This window comes from Electrona antarctica (assembly GCF_951216825.1).
Source record: "Electrona antarctica genome assembly, chromosome: 11".
In the NCBI taxonomy this organism is placed as follows: domain Eukaryota; kingdom Metazoa; phylum Chordata; class Actinopteri; order Myctophiformes; family Myctophidae; genus Electrona; species Electrona antarctica.
Window position 1 is genome coordinate 40,800,138 of NC_136792.1, and position 22,500 is coordinate 40,822,637.

The 22,500-nt window shown below is 42.0% G+C and overlaps 2 protein-coding genes across 3 annotated transcripts in view; both read right to left on the minus strand.

The window, feature by feature from the left end:
* The window catches only part of LOC306931797 (homeobox protein otx5-like), a 63,306-nt gene extending 43,390 nt beyond the window's left edge, over positions 1-19,916 (minus strand). Inside the window, exons 1-3 of one of the 2 annotated variants that reach the window (XR_013791066.1) lie at positions 19,538-19,916; positions 17,170-17,321; positions 15,048-15,871 (exon numbers count right to left, since the gene is read on the minus strand). Coding sequence is in view for 1 of the 2 variants with exons in the window: in XM_079513392.1 (XP_079369518.1) it covers positions 15,224-15,871; positions 17,170-17,321; positions 19,538-19,634 (897 nt within the window). In the remaining variant the exon portion in view is untranslated. Of the gene's footprint in view, positions 1-12,875; positions 15,872-17,169; positions 17,322-19,537 lie in introns of those variants that run through there. The other variant, XM_079513392.1, reaches the window with a different exon arrangement.
* Positions 1,990-2,304, minus strand: LOC306932159 (elongin-B-like; the record flags this gene model as incomplete). The annotated part of the gene is made up of 1 exon (XM_079513860.1): positions 1,990-2,304. The coding sequence occupies one exon, from the start codon at positions 2,302-2,304 to the stop codon at positions 1,990-1,992; it is 315 nt and encodes a 104-aa protein (XP_079369986.1).
* Positions 19,917-22,500: the final 2,584 nt, after the last annotated feature.

Below are 22,500 nucleotides of genomic sequence, written 5' to 3' on the forward strand. Positions count from 1 at the left end.
TTATGGCCAAGACTTCTTGTCTTGTTCATTCGTTTTCTAAGATTTGTCTCCTGCACTTATTCAAAGCCACCTATCTGCTATCTACGGTATATGATATCACAGCAATACAGTTATGTGATTTTATTTTTTGTTGTTAAATGCTCTGCAGAGTTCATCTGTGCATGGGCCTAAAATATATGGGCGTGTTACTCAAATATCTCTCAATTTACTTGAAAATTCTCAAATGTGTTCTCCCTCTTAGAAGCCCTATATGAACTTTACATTTCAAATTTGAATCATTCATATCTGACCAAATTAGGCAAAAACAGCAGCATTTTCAGTGTATGTAATTTACAGTCATAATGCATATCTCCACAGATTGAGTTTAAAGGACCATACCGGCTATAAATGTCATTATCTATATTCATTAGTTTCAAGAATAGGAAAGGAAGATTACTTTAGAGATTAGAGATGACTGATTTGATAATAACATACATATTCACGAGTAATATAGCCTAATTATTTGTATTACATCATCAAAGTAATGCTTGGTTTTAAACCAGAAGAGTATTGTCATGGAATTTGGAATCAATCAGTAATTGATGATGCAAACAGCATCATCGAGAGTGGAGACAATATTATAGGTGGTGATGGTTATGCTTTATGTACATGACATCATAGGGGTATAAGTACAATAACACTCATTTGATGGTACGGTAGTTCTGAGTACAGGGCAGAAATCATAGTTTATAGCTCCTTCTTCACAAAAGATTTGGGACATGTCAAAGGAAAATTGTACTAGGGAGGAATTTAAAGAACAAGAGCAAGCCAAGTGTGATGTACACTGTGCGGCATGGGAGCATTATGCTGGTTCAGCACAATGTCGTGACCTATAGGAGAATGAAGGAGGGAAAGGTGAACAAAATACATTTGAGGAGAAAGGGATCAGACGTGTGGAAGTACAACAACCAGAGAAGAAAGGGAATGGATGCCAACTGCTGTAGAAGACATCTATAGGCTCTTACAAGCTACCAAATGTCATATAGGCTATATAATAATGTGAGTGATGGTAAAACATAAAGGTTAGATATAAGAAACCATAATAACAACAGAGTATAAGGAATCATTCTTCTCCAGTAGCCTATAGCCAATAGCCTACTATACAAATGTCCAATTAAAGTGATCCGAATTTTCTTTAAATAAATAACTGCCAGGTGCAACAAGCTCTTGTAGCGCCCGTTTTTGTTTGTTGGTTCACTCACTGTTTTTTTTGTTTTGTTGTTGTTTTCTTTTGTCGAGAGGGGGTGGTTTAATGTAATTAATGCACGCCTGCGATTCTGCAAGAACTCACTCGCATAGATACAGACATCTCCATATATGGGCATATAAGGCACTAACTGATACAGAGATCTCCATATATGGGTATAATAGATGGGAATAAAAGGGGACAGGACCGACATATACAGAGATCTCTGACATCAGGGATCTCCATAATATGGGCATAAAAGGGCCTAGAACTTTGATATAGAGATATCTCCATTTATGGGCATATCAGTCGGATCGGCGGTGCGACGTGTGATGAGTGGCAGAGGGGTGCCCGTGGCGGACCAAAGGACTAGGCTTAGTGGCCAGAACCGCTAGTATTTCAAATTGGGCTTAAGTTGTTCATTCATAATGTAGTCTTATTCCATATATATATATATATATATATATATATATATATATTCCCCAAATAGAGAAGTTTCCCATTGGGAGGTGGACCTTTTGCGTGCCAAAGCAAGCAGTTTAGGCCTACAATGTAGGCCTAAAAATAAAAAGTTTGAGAACCATGTAGGCCCTACAATGGTTCTCAAACTTTTTATTTTCTTTTAATCTTTTTTATGTCTTTAATGTCAAGGACCCTCCTTGTGTATACTCTCAGAGTTACAGACGCCTCTGTAAAGGGATCTATTTGAGACCCCGGCCTCGAGCAATCCGGAGGGTCGTTGCATGGACCCCACTTGTGACTTTTTAGCAGTCCACTGGAGCAGAGAAGTGCATGGCCTGCAGCCTCTCAAAGCTCCCGTCGTCAAGTCGCAAATCCAGGCCAACTATAGCTGGGTCTTCTGGTCCTGCATTCTTGATGGTGAAGCCGCAGTCTTCCAGCGTTTTGCTGTCTTCCAGTAGTTCATCTTTGTTTCCTTTTTTGTAGAGCTGTTGATCTTCAGGTGCTGCCTTCACGATCCCCTCGACAATGCGCTTCAGCTTGTAGACGCTGTCGGTCTCCTCTGCGTCTGTGAAGATGATGGTCTTCTGGCGTTTGATAATGAAGTACAGTCTACCCATTGTTGAGCGTCTTGAGTTTCTTGAGTTCCTTAAACGTTCAGCAGGTTTTTGTGTTGTGTGGTTTGTGTGAGAACACCAGAAAGCCCTTATATACAGCTGAAGACCTGACTCGTCAACGTGACATCATCGATGATGCATGTATTTCCATATATGGTGTTTCTAAATATTATGCATTGTTGTAGTTGCTAGAGCAACGCACCATATATGGGCAAGCGGAAATGTATCCATATATGGAGATACACGTGCCATTATGGAAATGTATCCATATATGGAGATACACGTGCCGTTATGAAAATGTATCCATATATGGAGATACACGTCCGTTATGGAAATGTATCCATATATGGAGATACACGTACCGTTATGGAAATGTATCCATATATGGAGATACACGTACCGTTATGGAAATGTATCCATATATGGAGATACATGTGCCGTTATGGAAATGTATCCATATATGGAGATACACGTACCGTTATGGAAATGTATCCATATATGGAGATATACGTACCGTTATGGAAATGTATCCATATATGGAGATACACGTACCGTTATGAAAATGTATCCATATATGGAGATACACGTACCGTTATGGAAATGTATCCATATATGGAGATACACGTACCGTTATGGAAATGTATCCATATATGGAGATACACGTGCCGTTATGGAAATGTATCCATATATGGAGATACACGTACCGTTATGGAAATGTATCCATATATGGAGATACACGTACCGTTATGGAAATGTATCCATATATGGAGATACACGTACACTAGTACCGATATGGAAATGTATCCATATATGGAGATACACGTACCGATATGGAAATGTATCCATATATGGAGATACATGTACCGTTATGAAAATGTATCCATATGGAGATGTACCATTATGGACAGTGGTTGAAAAAGTACTCAAATATTTGACTTAAGTAAAAGTATCAGTACTGCAATTTAAAAATATACTCCGCTACAAGTAAAAGTCTGTAATTCAAAATGTAATTGAGTAGAAGTACAAAAGTATTGGCATCAAAATGTACTTAGTAAGTACAATTACTTATTATGCAGAATGTGTAAATGGTAAATGGTGCATTTATATAGCGCCTTTATCCAAGGCGCTTTACATAGATTGTGCATTACATTCACCCATTCACACACACATTCATACACCGATTGCGGCGGAAGCCATGCAAGGTACCAACCAGCACATCGGGAGCAATTTGGGGTTCAGTGTCTTGCCCAAGGACACTTCGACATGTAGACAGGAGGAGCCGGGATTCGAACCGCCGACCCATGGATCATTGGACGACCTGCTCTACCTCTTGAGCCACAGTCGCCCTACATTTCAAAATGTATAAAAATCTTTTGAAAATAGCAGATTGGCTATTTTCTTGTGAGCTTGTAGATGTGAGCTTGTAGATCTGAGGTTTTCAAAAGGCCAAAATGTATATAAGTAAGTAACTAGTAGGCCTAACTAAAGTTTTCAAATAAGTGTCAATAAGAGTCAAAGTAAAATATTTGGATCTGAGATGTAGTGGAGTAGAAGAAAAAGTATTGAAAAGTACAAATACCTCAAAATTACAGTACAAAATTACAGTAGTTGAGTAAATGTACTTAGTTACTTTACACCACTGATGGAAATATGAGATATATTTCCATAATGATCCTGATGCACCTTGGAATTGTTTTCCCCAAGTTTGTCTGTTGGAGGGTGCTAGCACCCAATATATGGCTTTGTTATATAGCAGCCAAGTCTATGCATGCAATTGTTCATGTTTGTTTAGAGCAGCACTTGGTAATGCTGTCAATAGAGAGAGAGAGGGGGGGGGGGGGGGGGAGAGAGGAGGAGGAGTCAGTGGCAGCATACGGAGGAGGAGGAGGAAGAGGAGGAGGAGGAGGTGGAAGACAGACTGTAATCCCGTCTAATTCACTTAGTGTTGCGCTGAGGGGGCAGGACACTAAGAGGATTGAAGCATTCTCTAAATTAGATCAGCAAGAATAACAACATGGAGAGGTGGAGAAGAGAGCAGAGGAAGGATGAGGGGGTGTACTGGTGAGACTGGCGGATAGGAGTGGACAAGGGGTGACATGGGTACTACTGGGTGGAGGGGAAGGACGGAGGCAGAAATCCAGGAAACCGAGGTGGAGGACAGGTGGAGAACAGGAGTATTATGTTTAGGAGAGGTGGAGGACAGGTGGAGGACAGGAGTAGGGCAGGTGAAGGACAAGTGAAGGACAGGTGGAGGAGGTTTTGGACATGAGGAGGTGGTGGACAGAAGGACAGGTGGAAGACAGGCGTAGTAGGTTTAGGCCCGGGCGGCAGTGGATCAGGGGTAGAGTGGCCGGTAGAGCGGCCGCTTGGGAACCGGAAGGTTCCCAGTTCGATCCCGGGCTCCCCCAGAGTTAGTGTCGAAGTGTCCTTGAGCAAGACTCTGAACCCCTAATTGCTCACGATGTGCAGGTTGGTGGTGCCTTGCATGGTTTCCTCCGCCATCGGTGTGAATGGGTGAATGTAATGCACAATTTATGTACATGTGAAGCGCCTTGGATAAAGGTGCTACAGTATGTAAATGCACCATTTACCATTTGAATCCCTAGGGACCCACAGGGGAATTGTGGGTAGGAGAAAAAATCAACAAGTCTGTCACCAAGGTGCCCTTAAACATGGCATATAAAAATGGTGCATTTATATTGCGCCTTTATTTATTGCGGCGGAAGCCGTGCAAGGTACCAACCAGCACATCGGGAGCAATTTGGGGTTCAGTGTCTTGCCCAAGGACACTTCGACATGTAGACAGGAGGATCATTGGACGACCTGCTCTACCTCTTGAGCCACAGTCGCAGGTGATGCTCAGTGGTCAACAGTAGAAGGCAGAGCTTGTACTGCCCATGGGTGTGACTGTGCACCCATGTATAGTGTACAGTATATGCAAGTGAAATGCTCATCAAAACCCTTCCACATTGGTTGTATGCAGGTTTGAACACAATGGAACCTCAAACATTCGCTTCTCACAAACATTAGCAATAGCATGCATGCATCGCTAACCCAGGCCACAACATTCACCTTCAACCTTTCCTCCTTCCCTGTGAAATTGTATACACCCCCCCCCCCCCCGTCCCCTTCTCTTCCCAAGCCACTGATGTACGCAAAGCGCGGCAATAATCCAGACAAGCATTTTAGTCCAAGACATCATTAATCTGTGGATCTAAACTCTGACTTTTACTGTTCGTGGTGATATTAACTAGGTGTTAAGTTGTAATCTGCAGTAAGGACCTTAGTAGGAGTGTATGCTGCGGTTGACAGTAGCTGGTTGATCCATTCATACTGTAATACTGATCCTGTTACAAGCGCTACAGACACAGATCACCCACATGGGCTTAGGCTCTGGAAAGCTACATGCTTTAGCAGCTACACACACACACTTTCAAATCTTATTAAACTACTATTACACCGTTAGCAATTAATGATTATCTTAGCTGTTATATCCGGTCAAAATCATACGTGTAATTGACTTGTGGGAAGTCCGTTCCAGTTTGTGTGTTGCGTTCCTTTGGAGTTAGTAAATTCAAGAGGGTATAGGTTACGATTGATTGATTGATTGATTGATTGATTGATTGATTGATTGATTGATTGATTCATTCATTCATTCATTGATGTTTTCATTGACTGATGCATGATGAACATATACTTGTATATATCTTTCAAAAACAGAAAACACATACTCTACACATAGACTACACATGTCATTTGTGGTCTACTGTCAGGAAAACACTGGGATTCGAGTTCAAAGTTACATGTTAGGCAGTAAATCCAAGAGGCAAAAGGTAGGATCGAAGGCTCCAGTTGGCTTCCAGGCCAAGCAAGCGGTTTGACCCCAACTCCAATGATGGACACAAGACATGCTGAGCTGACTTTCAGAAACCTTGCTGATTTCTGTCCTGTTTATTTTCCTGTTTTATGTTGTTGTCTGGTCACTCTGGTGTAGGCTAGCCTCGGTCCCAGGCTTACTTATCTGCTAAAAGAAAAGCCTGGTCACAACGTAAGGCAGAGAAGCTATCGGCGGATGTATCGTCCGGAACATCCGTCAGATGTATTTCCCCCGGATACGATATTTTCCAGACCAATCACAACACTCAAACCCAAACAAATGATAGCCTCTACGCTGTAAGTCTACAGCGTAGGTCTTGCCCAGGGTGGGTGTAGGCAGCACATCCTTTCAATGGCCTTCGACCATCTCGACCATCTCGAGATGGTCGACCACCCCGGACTGTGGAATAACCTCCCCCTGGATTTAAGAGTTGTGCCCTCTGTTGACAATTGTTAAAGACCCACCTGTTCAGACAGGCCTTTACTTAATTGTGTGTCTGCAACTCTTTTCTGTCATGTCCGGTCCTCCATGCAACGTCCTTCAATGACTGGCTGTTCAACTGCTTATTTTATTCATTCGTTTTACATTGATATGTTTTAAACCTGCAAAGCACTTTGTGACTGTACTGTCAGAGCTATTCATAAAATGTACTTACTTACCTTTCCCTGATGCTCATCAGTTAAGCTAAATGTATCTGAAAAACAACGTCAGTTCAGAATGTGCCTTCCTACAGTACACTAGAACAATGTGTGTCCCAAGTGGCTCATCTTTTATACCATATATATTTTTAAATGACTCCTAAGTCCTGCGAGTATGCTGTGTGTGTGTGTGTGTGTGTGTGTGTGTGTGTGTGTGTGTGTGTGCGTGCGTGCGTGCGTGCGTGCGTGCGTGCGTGCGTGCGTGCGTGCGTGCGTGCGTGCGTGCGTGCGTGCGTGCGACTGCGTGCGTGCGTGCGTGCGTGTGTGCGTGCATGCGTGCGTGTGTGTGTGTGTGTGTGTGTGTGTGTGTGTGTGTGTGTGTGTGTGTGTGTGTATGCAAGTGTCACTGATGACTTTCTGTGTGTATGTGTGTGGATATGTGGGGCGTGTGCTCGGCGTGTGTTTGCTTGGCGTGGTTGGGATTAGGAATCGATTAAGAGGAAATTGGACTGCGGGGGCAGGCAGCAGGCAGGAGGGGAGTGTAGTGTAACTATGATTACAGTGCCTCCACAGCAGCCTGTGCGCCAGCTTGTTGGCCCGGGATTAGGGAGAGGAAAGAAATGAATCATATTCTATAAATCCTGACAGTGTCTGCGCCTCTGCCTCAGTGCTGCACCGTCCATATGCTGCTGCTGGGGATTACAGAGCACACTGCCTGACATGGAGGAGCCTTCAAGAGGGAACCCAACACCCTCTCCTCTTTACTGCACATGATACATACACATACTGTACACTTACACAATACATTTGTGATGTATATATCATCATGTGTCTGGCCTGGAATAGCTTGTAGAATTACTTAAAACACATCAATGCACATTCATTTTGTTCAGTTATGGAGACAGACAGGCAGGCAGGCAGGCAGGCAGGCAGGCACAGACAGACAGACAGACAGACAGACAGACAGACAGACAGACAGACAGACAGACAGACAGACAGACAGACAGACAGACAGAGCTGAAACTGCACCAAATCCCTCAAGGACCCCTGGGTGTCCCTGGACCCCAGTTTCAGAACCACTGCATTTATAGGATAGTTTCCAGCTTCCTCTCTGCAAACCAACCACCTCCAGAATTATTTTAACCTTTTACTTAGCTGTGGTTATTTATTTATTTATTTATTTATTGGTGGCAGTGGTTTGTTTTTAATTATGGTGGTGCCTATAGCTTGAAAAGAGATTCTTAATCTCAAGGGGACTTTTCAGGATAAATAAAGGCTACAAAGGGGTCATACGACAGTTGACCAATAGGCGTACACAAGTTAAGTGGCACTGCATTGCATGCTGATCTGGCACTGCGATTGACCTCACTGCCTATAGGAACTCAAACAATGTTGTGGACGTAGTGATAAAATCATGGTTGAGGAATTTATCCAGATACTGTATACGCACAGTCTCACATTATGTCTCACCCTATACTCTACTTTGAACCTATCAGAACAATCGATCCATAAATGTCACCCACACCCAATAAGGTACCACTTCTTTGATCAGAAAAATAAATAAAAAGAAGCGCTTCGTGGGTCCTTTTAGACGTAGACAACTCTTTGGAGAGGGTTAATATAGGACAAGAGTTCTTTAAAAGTTCTATACCTTTGAGTTAATAAAATATCACACATGCAGGGCAGGAAGGAAGTAAGATGGTGGGAAACTGTAAAGATGATATCCATCTTACGTGTCCACTGAAACTGACTGCATGACACGTCATTAACCCATTTTGGGGCAGGAACCCCTTTTGGTGTTTTAAACATTATGTTATAATTTAGCTATTGAAAAATAGCAGATCTACAAGCTCATAGCACGCCACCGAGTGGCGCGCTACAAGCTTGTAGGTCTGCTATTTTTGAAAAATCGTGAAAATATTTATTTCAGAAAACTGGAGGATTTAGAAGATTTTTTTTAAATTTTATTTTGCAAAGCCCCATAGAGTGCAGGATAAATAACACTGTATGATGTGATACAGAGCCCAAGAAGAAAGCAAAAAGAAAGAAAAACTAGATAAAATGCCCCTCGGGGCACAGGTCTCCACCAGGGCAGGTGAGGTTGTGGCCTCCTGGTGGCGTTATAATAGGCCAATGTGAAAAGGGTGCCATTTCTTCTTACGCCTTGGATGTCAATTGGATGATTTGAGGCATTTTGTTCCAAAAATGAGTTTTGCAAAAATCCACCTGTTGGTGGCGCTATAACAGGCCAATGTGAAAAGGGTGGGATATATTCCTCAGCCTAGTAGAAAAGTCAATCTGCAATCTGGAGGAGTAATATCAAAAAAATTGTTTTACAAAAGTCGGCCTCCTGGTGGCGCCATAACAGGCCGTTCTGGAATTTGGGGCAGAGGTTCATCGTTTGGGAGTGTGTGTGTCCAGGGAGTCTGTGTGCAGAATTTGGCATCGACCGGCTTAACGGTGCCGGAGATTAGCTGTTAACAGACGGACGGACACACACACACAAACACACACACACACACACACACACACACACACACACACACACACACACACACACACAACACACACACACACACACACACACACACACACACACACACACTCACACACGGACAGAGTGCAAAACATACTCTCTCCCCATGTCTCCGGCCTGGTGGAGACAATAAGATAGCTAAAATAGACATCTGTGAGCACCCACCAAATCTGCCTTTAGCATGCTGGGAACTGGAGTTATGGCTGTTTAAAGCCCAGCCAATAGGAACACAGAGGGGGCGGGGCTTCAATCCTACAAACTTTGAAAGGCAATATTAGCCAATGGGGATGGAATATGGGGAAGTGGACAGGTCCGTGTTGATCACATGACTATAGAGATAGTGTATCCCGATTTGCATGATGTATGGATAAAATGTGTACGAGTTGTAATGAAATGTGTTTAGCAAAAGTTGGCGCTATAACAGGCCGTTCTGAAGAATTTGGGGCAGAGGTTAGTCGTTGGCATCCAGGGAGTGTGTGCGCACAGTTTGGCATCAGCTTAGCTGGGCCAACGGTGCCGGAGATTAGCTCTCTGTTTCACAGAGACTGGGACATATAGGGTGTCAGATGGGGTGACAAATATCACCCCAGAATGTAAAGCTATATTCTATGTAGAATTTGTCCATTCATCAATCAACTTTTAAAATAAACATGTTTACATTAGGCTATTGGAACATGAGCACATGAACATGAGCGTATACTGTAAATTGTATTTCCCTGTATGGCTCCAATGGGTTGAATGCAGATAAGAGCAAAGTCAGTCGGCTATATCCATGATCCAGTTAAATTTGGCTTGCGTGTTATTGTTAAGTATAACATTGTTAAGTGTTTTTTGATATTTTCAAAGAAAAATAAATGATTTATCAACAATCTTACACTTCTGAAAGGGGTTCATGTGTTTGGTCCGACGGAGCATTGGTCCGAACGACAACCTACCTCAAACCCTCACCCTAACCCTAACCTCCCCCGGGGCAGCACACCTAAACCTAACCCCAACCCTCTCCCGACCCCCAACGCACCTCGGACCAATGCTCCTTCGAACCAATGTTACGTCGGACCATAGTATGCCTCCCTTCTGAAAGCACAGAGATGTATAATCTGTCTCTCATGCATCCATGGAGGGTAGGATGGGGTTGGGGATGGAGGCATGGAGCACTGGAACATTGGTGTATCTAATCTGTCCTCTATGTCCCGCTGCGTTGCCTCTCATCTCTGCCTTATTATACCCACTCAAACTCTTGTATGGATTAGTGCAATGTTCCCAGAATCTGAGTCCCAATCTCTCCAAAATCTCTCTCTGGATATTCAGCACTCTTCTCCCCCTGTTAACCTCGCCTCACCAGGCATTCCACTATACCATAGTCGTATGCACCGAGGGCACAGATGTAGGCAGACACTGTGGGCTCCATTTTCGTCACCGCTAAATCCCTTATCCCTAAACTTCTTTGCCTTTTTTTACCATTTTGCAAAACATTTTTGAATAGTTAAAATGGCCAGTCTACAAGCTCACAAAGTGTCAATGTAGATTGGCTAGTTGAACTATTCAAAAATGTCTTTCAAAATAGTAAAAAAGGCGTTTAGGGATAAGGGGTTTAGCTTCTGACGAAAATGGAGCCCACTATGTCTAAGATGTATACCAAGTCATTTCAGCTATACAGCAAACTAGGGGTGCACGATTATGAAATTATGACCGATATCTGATCTCCGCTTATTTGCAGGGTCATATCTGCCAATACCGATTCTGACGGAAACAAGCCTATAGGCTAGGGGCTTGGCCCAAAGCCTGTTAATAAATTAAAGTATTCAATCAATCAATAAATAGCCTATACTCTTTTCCAAGTGTCTGTTTTCACAACTGAATGAGATGAGTACACAAATTAAATGTAGAACATTTTAAAGTTTATTTTTACTTAAGATTTTACATCATATTTGATTTGGCTTTTGTTCTAGACTAGAGGTACTAGACACTTTTGATTTATATGGAATTCATTGCTGAATTTTTCAGTTTTTGCTGGTGAAAACCGATTAAATTATCTGGATTATTTGATTTCGATTATGCTATCGATTATATTATGCATCTCTACAGCAAACTATATATTTTTTATGTTCCCTCCCCTGGCCCCCACACATGTAAAGCGTCTTTGAGTACTATGAAAAGCGCTATATAAATCCCATATATTATTATGTTGCTACAAATAATTGAAAGGGGGCCTGGCGCCTTTGTCCGCCTTCTGTTTGCACAAATCTCTCCATGCACAGCACAACACCTAGTGCATGCCTGCCCAGACATAATGCACTATGTTGCATCCATGCAACTCATGTCATAATTACCGTACAGTTTGCGTTTGAATAAAATACTGTTATTGTGCAACATTTTGCTGTGATGCAAATTACATCAGTACAGTACAGTACAGTACAGTACAGTACAGTACAGTACAGTACAGTACAGTACAGTACAGTACAGTACAGTACAGTACCCAAATAGTCTGACTGAACAAGTGGGCACCCTGGACAAGTGGCCACCCTGGACAAGTGGCCATCCGGACAATTGGGCACCTGGACAAGTGGCCATCCGGACAATTGGGCACCCGGACAACTGGCTACCTGGATGAGTCACCACCCGGACAACTGGCCACCTGGATAGTGTGGCGTGGCGCTAGAGCGAGATTGGCCGAAGGCCGGTCGAGTTCTATAGTTATTATTATACAGGCAGGAAAAAAATGAATAAATAAATAAATAAATATATATATATATATATATATACTCAAATTACTCAAATACTATTATTTTTCTGTACAGCACTTCGTTAACCATGAGTAAAATGTGCACGTTACAGGACCTTTCTGTTTGGATGTACAGTATGGGCTGTCAAAGCCAGAAAGTAGCTTTATGCCACTCAGTAGGCGTCCCCGCATAACTTCAGGGTATGATGATGATGTCACGCACAAACTGTCTATATACAGTATATAAATATACATGTTCATCATAATAATAGGCACCCCACACTTCACAAGAGTGTGATTTTTGAGGGCAGCTATATTATAGCCCCTCCAACGTCTGTCTGGCTGTGACATGTGTGTGGCCAAGTCTATGGACTTTATTGGACACATTTTGTTCTGTACAAAAAAAAATTGTGACGTTGTGTGGGTCAATATAAGTACATCTTAATGAATTAATTAATTGCATTTTTATAGCGCTTTTCCAAGTGCTCAAAGCACTTTACAATGGTTCATTCATTCATACATTGGGGGGTGAAGCGGCACTTCCCACATTTACACACCAATGGTGGCGAACTTGCACCGACCGACTCATTGGAGGCAATGTAGGGTTCAGTGTCTTGCCCAAGGACACTTCGACATGTGGACAGGAGGAGCCAGGATTCGAACCACCGACCCAGGGTTCATTGGACGACCTGCTCTACCTCCTGAGCCACAGCCGCCTGATCTTCACAACTGAGCACATGTACATTTATCAATACTATAGGGAACATCAAGCCTTTGCAAAAAAACATTCCATGCACCCAGTGGTTTTATTGAAGCATTTTAATGTCTCAAGAAAGATTGTCGCTAGCTACTGTAGCATATATGAGACAGTTCAAACAACAGATGACATTATATAAAATAAGATTCATTCATGGCAGGCAGAAAAATAAGCAGATAACAAGATATTGATGATAGGCGATGAGTAGATGTGATTAAGAAGCACACAGCATTGTATCCTATGACTGCTAATTGTATTGGATCAGCCCCTGAGTTTGAAAAATGAAAAAAGAGAAAATAGAAGAAGCCAGAAAAATATAAACAGATTTCTTTCTTTTTTTTTGTTGGCAGTTGGCTAGAATTTTTAAAAGAGAAGAGAGATTATTTTGGGTGTGTGTGCTATAATGTAACACACTGGTACCAGACATTGTTTGCCTTTTCAAGTAATGTTTTTTAATATTTACAAAAAATAATAATTATATTAGCAATATCAATATCAGCTGAAGACATACAGTAATATCAATAATGATAATACAGTTAAGAGTAATATGAACTTCAAAACAAATTACCACAATTTTACTTAAAATAATTAACAACTTTTCAAAGAAACATAATTGTTTTTAATCTAATAAAAAAAAGAAAAACAAAGATCAAACAAGACATCAAACACACATAATGGTACCCATCACATCTTTACAGGTATAGTTGAGACAGACACCGAACCCTCTGTGCAAGGGAGAGGCCCGCTGTGGTGCAGGGACTCTGTCCCTTCCCTTTCTACGGTGTCCTCATCTCTCCTATAACAAACAACTCACAGGAACAGTTTTGTTTCATTTCGGCAACAGGGTTTCATTAAGTCATTTAGGGTAGATTGGAGAAGATCAGAACTGCTTTAATGATCAGTCAGCCGCTATAATAACCCCAATGAACAACCACCCACAGTGTTGACTGACCGGGGGGCTGGAAACTATAGTCTTGCCAACGGGAGAAGTGTAGCATTTCTCCCAAGATGCATTGAGCGCAGTATACCTGCGTCTACCTACAGTATAAGACCTAAGACTGTTATTACAACCCCTGTTCAAAGGCAAACAGCTCTGTACTGCATTGACGCAGCAGGGACCATGCATCCTCCTCCTCCTCTCCCCCTGAACCAGGCTGAAGACGGGTCAGCATGCAACACGTTGACGCAGCAGGGACCAGCTTCATTCTCTCCCCCTGTAACACACCCAGGCTGGAGGTTAGCCTGGCTAATAAGCCAGAGTAATATCACACAACACCGCCGGCAGGAAATTATTTTTTGCCAACGGCTGATTCGGTCTGGCTTATTAGCCAGGCTAGGCTGGAGGAGGGCAGCATCACTCGAGGCTGCAGCGCATCAATTCATCATGACCTCAACTACACCTGTCAGTCTCCTGTGAGTGACGCCTGCTGCTCAGTTTGGTTCTGTTTGGCTCCAAGCTGTCTCAGTCAGTTCGACAATGTAAATGAAAAAGCAGCCTCTCGAACAAAAGAAGAGATAACATAAAAAAAAGAAAAAAAGCAAATAAAAGACGGTGCGGAAAGAATTAAATCTGGGACCCCATCGATAATTACACTTTGACGCTCCCCTTCAAATTCAAGGCAGGGTCTAGATCCTTTTCACCAGTAGCGCATGCAGACAACTTCTAAGTTGTTGAGTATGGTACACTAATAAGAGCTGTGTTGATTTGTTCCAAGCCAAGGTCATCTAAGCTGAATCCTGCTGTCATTAAGTATATACTACTGCTAACAGGAGCCGCTGCTGAGCATGTTTTTTAATTCAATGTAGCAATGTCAAATATATTCTCTTTCAATCCTTTTTCCTATACGTTTTGATCTGCTGAACCGTGATTGTGTGTTAATAAATACTTTAGCTTATAAAAGCTGTTCATTTTGAACGTCTGCTAGTGCAGATATTGCAGTATTACTTTCCTTTTACATACAGTGATTACACAAGAGATAGATTTGTTTGTTACCATATTTCTTAGTTACAACAATCACCATGCAAGCATCAATAGAGTTAATGTACTACAACATTTCGAAAACATAAAGAGATCTTTTAAGCCCATGAGTTCATAGACCAATATGCTTGATTCATTTTTGTGTCCCAAGTATTGTCTTTTTTACTTCCGCTCTTTTAATTTTAATACTGAACAAACTCTTCATCTCTGTCGGGTGGAAACCTTGTCCAAAAATTACTTTGCAGGATTCAAATTCAAATTCAAAAGTAGCAAAACCTTTAAGTTAAAATAGGTTTCCGCCCGACAGCGATCAACGTCTTGCTTTGTTCTCCTCTCCGCCGCTTCTATCTCGTTCCCTTCCTCACCCCCCTACCCCAAGTCCCAACCCCCAGCTCCCTGAATTTTGTTGTTGTTTTACAAGACCTGGAACTTCCAGGAGTTCTGGTCTTTGTAGTCCAGACAGTCAGTGGCGTTGAAGTTGAGCTTCCAGCCGGACTGGTCCTTGTAGTCCAGACAGTCGACGGCGCCGAAGCCCAGCGAGGCGGCCGTGTAGCCCTGCGAGGACAGCGACGCGGGTGACTGGCTGAGCCCGCCCATGGAGGAGGCCGTGATGGGGCTCAGGGCGCCGCCGGTGCCCGTCAGCTGCGGGTGCATGGGGGACAGGTAGGAGCTGCAGTCCAGGCCGGTGAAGTAGGACGACGAGCCGCCGTAGCCCTGGCCGTAGGCCGGCGCCTGGCTGTAGGTCATGGGGTAGGTGGAGCGCTGCATGCATGGCGTGCCCGAGGCACCCGACAGCGGGTCGGGGAGCGGCGAGATGGACGCCGGGCTCCAGATGGAGACGGTGGCGTTGGCCGAGCTGGAGCTGGGTGTGATGGAGGTGCCTGGCGGAGGTGGAGGGGGGCTGTACTGCCCCGCCCCCGGGTTATTGCCACCGGCCTCTGTGCCGCCGCCCACGTCACCCCGGGCGGGGGACGACTTCTTCTTGGGGGGCCGCGGTTTGGACTGGCCCGTGCTCTGCTGCTGCTGCTGGCGGCACTTGGCACGGCGGTTCTTGAACCAGACCTGGGGGGGTTAAATCATATAGTTATGAATACAACGAGTCACAGCAAAATATTAAAATAAAAAAGAATAGTTTGACAACCGATCAGATTCATCAGTGGTGGAAAGTAACTACTAAGTACATTTACTTAAGTAGGCTATACTTAAGTACAATTTTGAGTCATTTTGTACTTTACTTGAGTATTTCCAATCCCCAATGTAATTCTACTCAGAGGCAAATATTGTACTTTTTCTCCACTACATTAATTTGAAAACTTGAGTTACTACCGGTAGTTACTTTGTAGATTTGTATTATACAAAACATACATTCATCCCTTCAGCCCTGTATACATTTCAGCCATTTGAAAATAGCCGATTATACAAGCTCACAATGCGTTGAAAACTTGAAATTGGACATTCTGCATAATGACTTTTGTTACTTAAGTATTAGGCCTACATTTTGATACCAATACTTTTGCACTTCTCCACTAATTCTTTTTTAAACGTTACTATAGTTACTTTGTAGATTTTTTATTATTACTACAAAACATACATTAACCCTTGTGAGCATGTAGATCTGCTATTTTCTAAACTTTTTTTTGTATATATTTGAAAACTTCAAATGGGACATTCTGCATAATTAGTAGGCCTACTTTTACTTTTGGTACTTTAAGTACATTTTGATGCCAATACTTTTGTACTTTCACTCAAGTACATTTTGAATTCCAGACTTTTACTATAGTCCTACATTGCAGTATTGGTACTTTTACTTAAGTAAAACATTTGAGTACTTTTTTTTCCACCACTGCTGATCATTAAGAATTGGAAAACTTGAATGAGCTATATATGCACACAGAATATAACTCTGCCTATACTTCCTTCACAGGTGTTACCTACCAATGATACTAATTAAGGCCCTGTTCCGTTTAGCTTTTTTTTTTTTTTCAAGGACCCCCATAACTCCGAGAGTGTACAAATGCGGGTCCATTTGGTTCCATTTGTACAATGTCAGAGTTACGCACCTGTCTGTATAGGGCAGGCTATGTGGAAATGTGGAAGTTTGGAACCCACTCAAGGACACTTTGACTGTGTAGCAGAGTGTTTCCAGTTTAGCCAACATGCACAATGCAGCACCCTGACTCTCTGACCAGAATGGAACAGAGCCTTAATTACTAGTATCATCGGTAACACCTGTGAAGGAAGTACATGGAAGGGGAAGGGGCCCAAGTAATTTCCAAAATGGCGTGTATATATAGGCGTGTATATATATGCATATATAGAGCTCATTAAAGTCGTCATGCTCCATCCTTTACCATGATTACCTGGACACGTGACTCTGGCAGGTTGATCTTGAGCGCCACCTCTTCTCTCATGAAGATGTCTGGGTAGCGGGTCTTGGCGAACAGAGCCTCGAGGATGTCCAGCTGAGCGCGCGTGAACGTGGTGCGCTCCCGACGCTGCTTGCGAGGGGTGTCTGAAAAACCAATACATTTAAAATGTATAATTCCACGTTTATTGTGATCGATATTTTTTTTTTTTGTTTGTTTGTTTGCCTTTGCAGGGATAGTGCCGCGGCAACTAGTCAGGCATTTAATACCATGGCTATACCACCCAGACGTGGGGGCTTAATTAGAGCTGTCCTTTTTTCTTTATTTTTTTTAAAGTCTATAGTTATATTTAAATTTTAACATCTTGGAAAGGGGATGTTTAGACGTTGGTATAACTCACTCGAGAAATAAATACGTATATGATTTGCTTGGATAATTAAATCATGTTTTTCGTTAAGCCTATCGGGCCTGCTTGGTAGGCTACAAGATTATGGATGACCTATTATAAAATAAAGATTGTATATTAATTGTCATTCAACAGATTTAGTTGCTCGGTTAATTTACAATTTCGTATAATTTAGAGATTCTCTGTCTATGTGTTCAATTATTCTAATTGTGTGATTTATTTTGTGAATTTATTTTGTGGATATATAATATATAATAACATATATTGAAAACAGCCGTTTCGTCATAATCCTGACCGAAATACAACACTGCTACGGTTATAAATAACGAGCAGTGCTAACGAAGAAATATTCATCGATCAATTAAATGCATAAATAATTCAGACAAGCACCCCTCGCAAGCGGCGTCGGGAGCGCACCACGTTCACACGTGATGACAGAGAGAGAGACATAAGCAAATGTCTGAAGTCAGTCCGTCAGTCACTATAAACTACGCTTTGTTTCTGTCAAAGCGACAAAAATATTGTGGCTTGCATTCATTCACAGATGTCCCGACGGCCGACAGATGCTGATCAACAACAAAACAACACAGGCATGTAAGAAACAGCATCGTTGACACCAAAAAAAACACAATACTAATCTACTTTAAATAGGTTACATTACAATAGTAACAGATTGGAAGACTGGCGTTGAATCTGGTGCAGTGTGTGTGAACCGACTGCGGTTCCCCTCTCACACACACACACACACACACACACACACACACACACACACACACACACACACACACACACACACACGCACACACACACGCACACACACACACACACACACACACACACACACACACACACACACACACACACACACACACACACACACACACACACACACACACACACACACACACACACACAATTTTATTGTTCTTTGATTGTGTAATCCGCTATATATTTATTATAGGTCAAACGGACACCTGTTCCGCTGCATGTATGTAGACTGAAGGGATGTAGAGAGGTGCCTGTTTATAATAACTCAGTCCATTATACACCATAACGTTATACAGTCAAACTGTCAACGAATAAAATGGACTATATGTATATGCATTTAACTATATATTGGTTCCTTTACATGCAGCTCTCCTTTTTACGCACGGGTTACGCACGTGACGCATGACATTTTCTACACAGATTCCTTCAGTCTCTGCATTATAATTTAATTGGAATACATGTTACATGAAATATCTATACGAAAGGTTATGTTTTAACCATTTTAACACCAGTGTGTTAGCCCCAAAATAACCGCTCTACAAGCTCACAACAATGCATTGCAAATGCAACTCGTTATTGCTGTGAGCTTGTAGATTGGTTATTTTGGGGGAAGAAGCTCATAAATAAAAAAGGTACTTATTGTATCTATAGACGAGTGGTTCTCAACCAGTAGTCCGGGGACCACCAGTGGTGCAGGAGATCGCTCTCAAGAGTTAAAAATATTACTAAACATCTGCATTACTTAATTTACAAGAAGTCCACACAATTAGAGAATGAAGAATGATTATTTTAATGAATAACGTTTGCTATCTCTCTCTATGACAATCAACACAGCTAGCATGCAAATCTATATCATATACGACAACTGTGATGTGACTAATAAAGATGATCCATTCTGAGTGTGACAAAACAGTTTTGGGTCAGAGAGAGGCCAAATCTCATAAAATGGTGGTGGTCCATGCGGCTCCATCAGTCCATGCCTCAAATGCCGAATAATTGATGGGCCTTGATATGAAAAGGTTTAGGTATACTTATAGGCATACTACTTACTATATAGGACTATACTTTCAGGTTCAGGGACTTATTAAATGGTCCAGGTACTTATTAAAAGGTTCGGGTACTAATTAAAAGGTTCAGGTACTTATAAAAAAGGTCCATGGGTACTTGTAAAAAGGTTCAGGTACTTACTGGGGTATCCCACGGCGCTGTGCAGCAGATCCATGCCCGGGCCGGATAGCGTTAACCCGTTCACGGCGTAATGTGGTTGCTTTATGTAGGACATCATGCCTTCTGCCGGCCTTAAAAACAGTGCCTCTATCTCTCTCTGCACTCTCTCTCCTTCTCTCGGGCCGGGGGCCGGGTCTGCTGCCTTACTACACTACACTACTCTCTCTCTCTCTCTCTCTCTCTCTCTCTCTCTCTCTCTCTCTCTCTCTCTCTCTCTCTCTCTCTCTCTCTCTCTCCCCTCTCTCTCTCTCTCTCTCTCTCTCTCTCTCTCTCTCTCTCTCTCTCTCTCTCTCTCTCTCTCTCTCTCTCTCTCTGCCTTTATATCCCTGCAGTTGTCTTTGTTTGTGCCCCGTTCTGCGTGTCTCTCTCAGTCTTTCTGCGGCCCTCAGTAATGTTACTCGAATCAAGCAGGTCACACACCTGTTACAGAATGATGCTGATGCTGCTGGTGCTCAACTCGCTCTCTCTCTATACTGCAAAAATCGCCGAATCAAGCTATTCTATACCAATTCAATCAAAACCATATTAAAATCAGTCCAACCAACGCCCGCAATAAAGATGAAAGGTGTAAAGGTTCCGCGCTCTCTGCTGCCTGCTGAGCTGTGATGGCCTGTTGCAGCGGAGCCTGGCTGTCGCTGCAAAGGAGTGGAGAGGTGAGCCTATAAGCTGCCCGTATGGCTGCAGGATGGACAAGTGAGGCAAGACAGAAGAGGCTGGCTAATTAGAAGTAACTTCTTACAAAGTATACACCCACCACACACCCCTCCCTCCTCCTTCTCTCTCTCTCTCTCTCTCTCTCTCTCTCTCTCTCTCTCTCTCTCTCTCTCTCTCTCTCTCTCTCTCTCTCTCCCACACACACACACACGCACACACGCACACACACGCACTCACACACACACACACACACACACACACACACACACACACACACACACACACACACACACACACACACACACACACACACACGCACACGCACGCACGCGCGCAAGGGGATAAGGTTGGTGGTTCATTATATAAACATGCATCAATGTTAAATATTTAAATGCATTTTGTTTCACTATTTCTGCCCTTTATTTTCTGGAAATACTCAATCATACAACTGAACTGAATCGAAAGAGTTTCTTTGCTGAATATACAAAGTTGTAGCAGGCCTATTGCCTTCATGATAATGTGCATGAACGTTGATCGGAAAAAATATATATACATAATTTAGGGAAAAGAACACAGCAAAACAAAATAGGAAAACTATGAGGAAGTTTCCTCATATATTTTTTGTAATGTTTTTTGGTTAAAAAATAATAATTTCCGTCTCCAGAAATGTCTCCAATTAGACCCTTCCCATCCTCCCGTCCATATCGAATCGCTTGTCTTGTCCTGCAGGCACGACTTTTCATTATATTACACCGGCCCTTCGTTAAACAACTGCAGGCCTCCTGAAATAATTGGACGCCATGCTTTCTTTCTTTCCTGTGTGTGTGTGTGTGTGTGTGTGTGTGTGTGTGTGTGTGTGTGTGTGTGTGTGTGTGTGTGTGTGTGTGTGTGTGTGTGTGTGTGTGTGTGTGTGTGTGTGTGTGTGTGTGTGTGTGTGTGTGTGTGTGTGTGTGCAGCAGGGCCGAGGGGAGGAGAGTACAGGCCGGATTAAAAGTAACACAAAGACCGCTTTGTTCTGCTATTAAATCCCCTTCTGATCCTCAACATGCTCCCTCATGGTTATACTTTTGCATTAATAATAATAATAATAATAATAATAATAATAATAATAATAATAATAATAATAATAATAATAATAATAATAATAATAATAATAATATAATTTAGGCTATAATAATAATAATGTAATAATAATAATGTAGCCTAAATTAGTATAGTTTTTGAAGGACCTAATAATAAGGCAACAAACATGCCGCCAAATAGTTCGCTGCCTGTAACCGTATGTAAATTACAGAAAACATTATTCTATCCAGCCTGTTATTCTTTAGTTCCTAATCTGTAGGCCTATGTCATTACACTTTAAGTTTCAATATTTTTATTGAGCTTCTTTCTTTCTTTCTTTTTATTTCTTTCTTTCTTTCTTTCTTTCTTTCTTTTTTTTTAAAACAATGTCAGACACTGAATTGAATTCCCTTACCCATATGACATGCATATATCAACCCCACTGTCCCCCTCCCCGCACCAGCTCACACATTGACAGCAATAACCATCATTATTCAGAAAATCTGCTGGGAAATACCTGGTAAAAGGTTATTAGTATAGGTTTTCATAAAACACGAGCTGTTTAAAGAAAAACACGGAAAATAAAAACAAAGTTTGTAAAGCTGCAGCATGCAGCTATATAGTCGTCAGGGGAGCAACACTTTTTTAACCTTTTTAATTGTATTAGCCTATATACAGTCCATGACAAAAAATAAATTCCTTAATTAATGAACTTTCCCGTAAAAAGTCTCGTTCGAGTCGCATGCATTCTCACACGGCCTCCATCTCCAAGTTATTATGATGAAAATGAGCCTGCAGCGGTTCTGCGTTGCATAATAACTCTCCAAGGATGTTCAAATGAATGTGCATTTAACTCTCCAAGCTATAGTAAAGTTATGTTAAAACATTCTGTGTATTTAATAACGTAGTGAAGTTATGTTAAAAAATCACACCCGTGAGGGGCGCTAATATATTAAAATCTAACTCATGTTGATTATAGGTGATGTAATGGTGATGTACAACAAACGGTGCAAACACAAACATTAAACTCTCTTTATTGTTAATGGCATTTAATGTTTGTGTTATAGGGACAAGAAGTACATTTTTCCTTCATTGTCAATGGCGTTTTAAAAACAAACATTGAACTAAAAACAAACATTAAACCTGTATGAGGGCCCCTCAAAAATTAATATGTAGGTCTAGTGAAGTTATGTTAAAATAAATGTGTA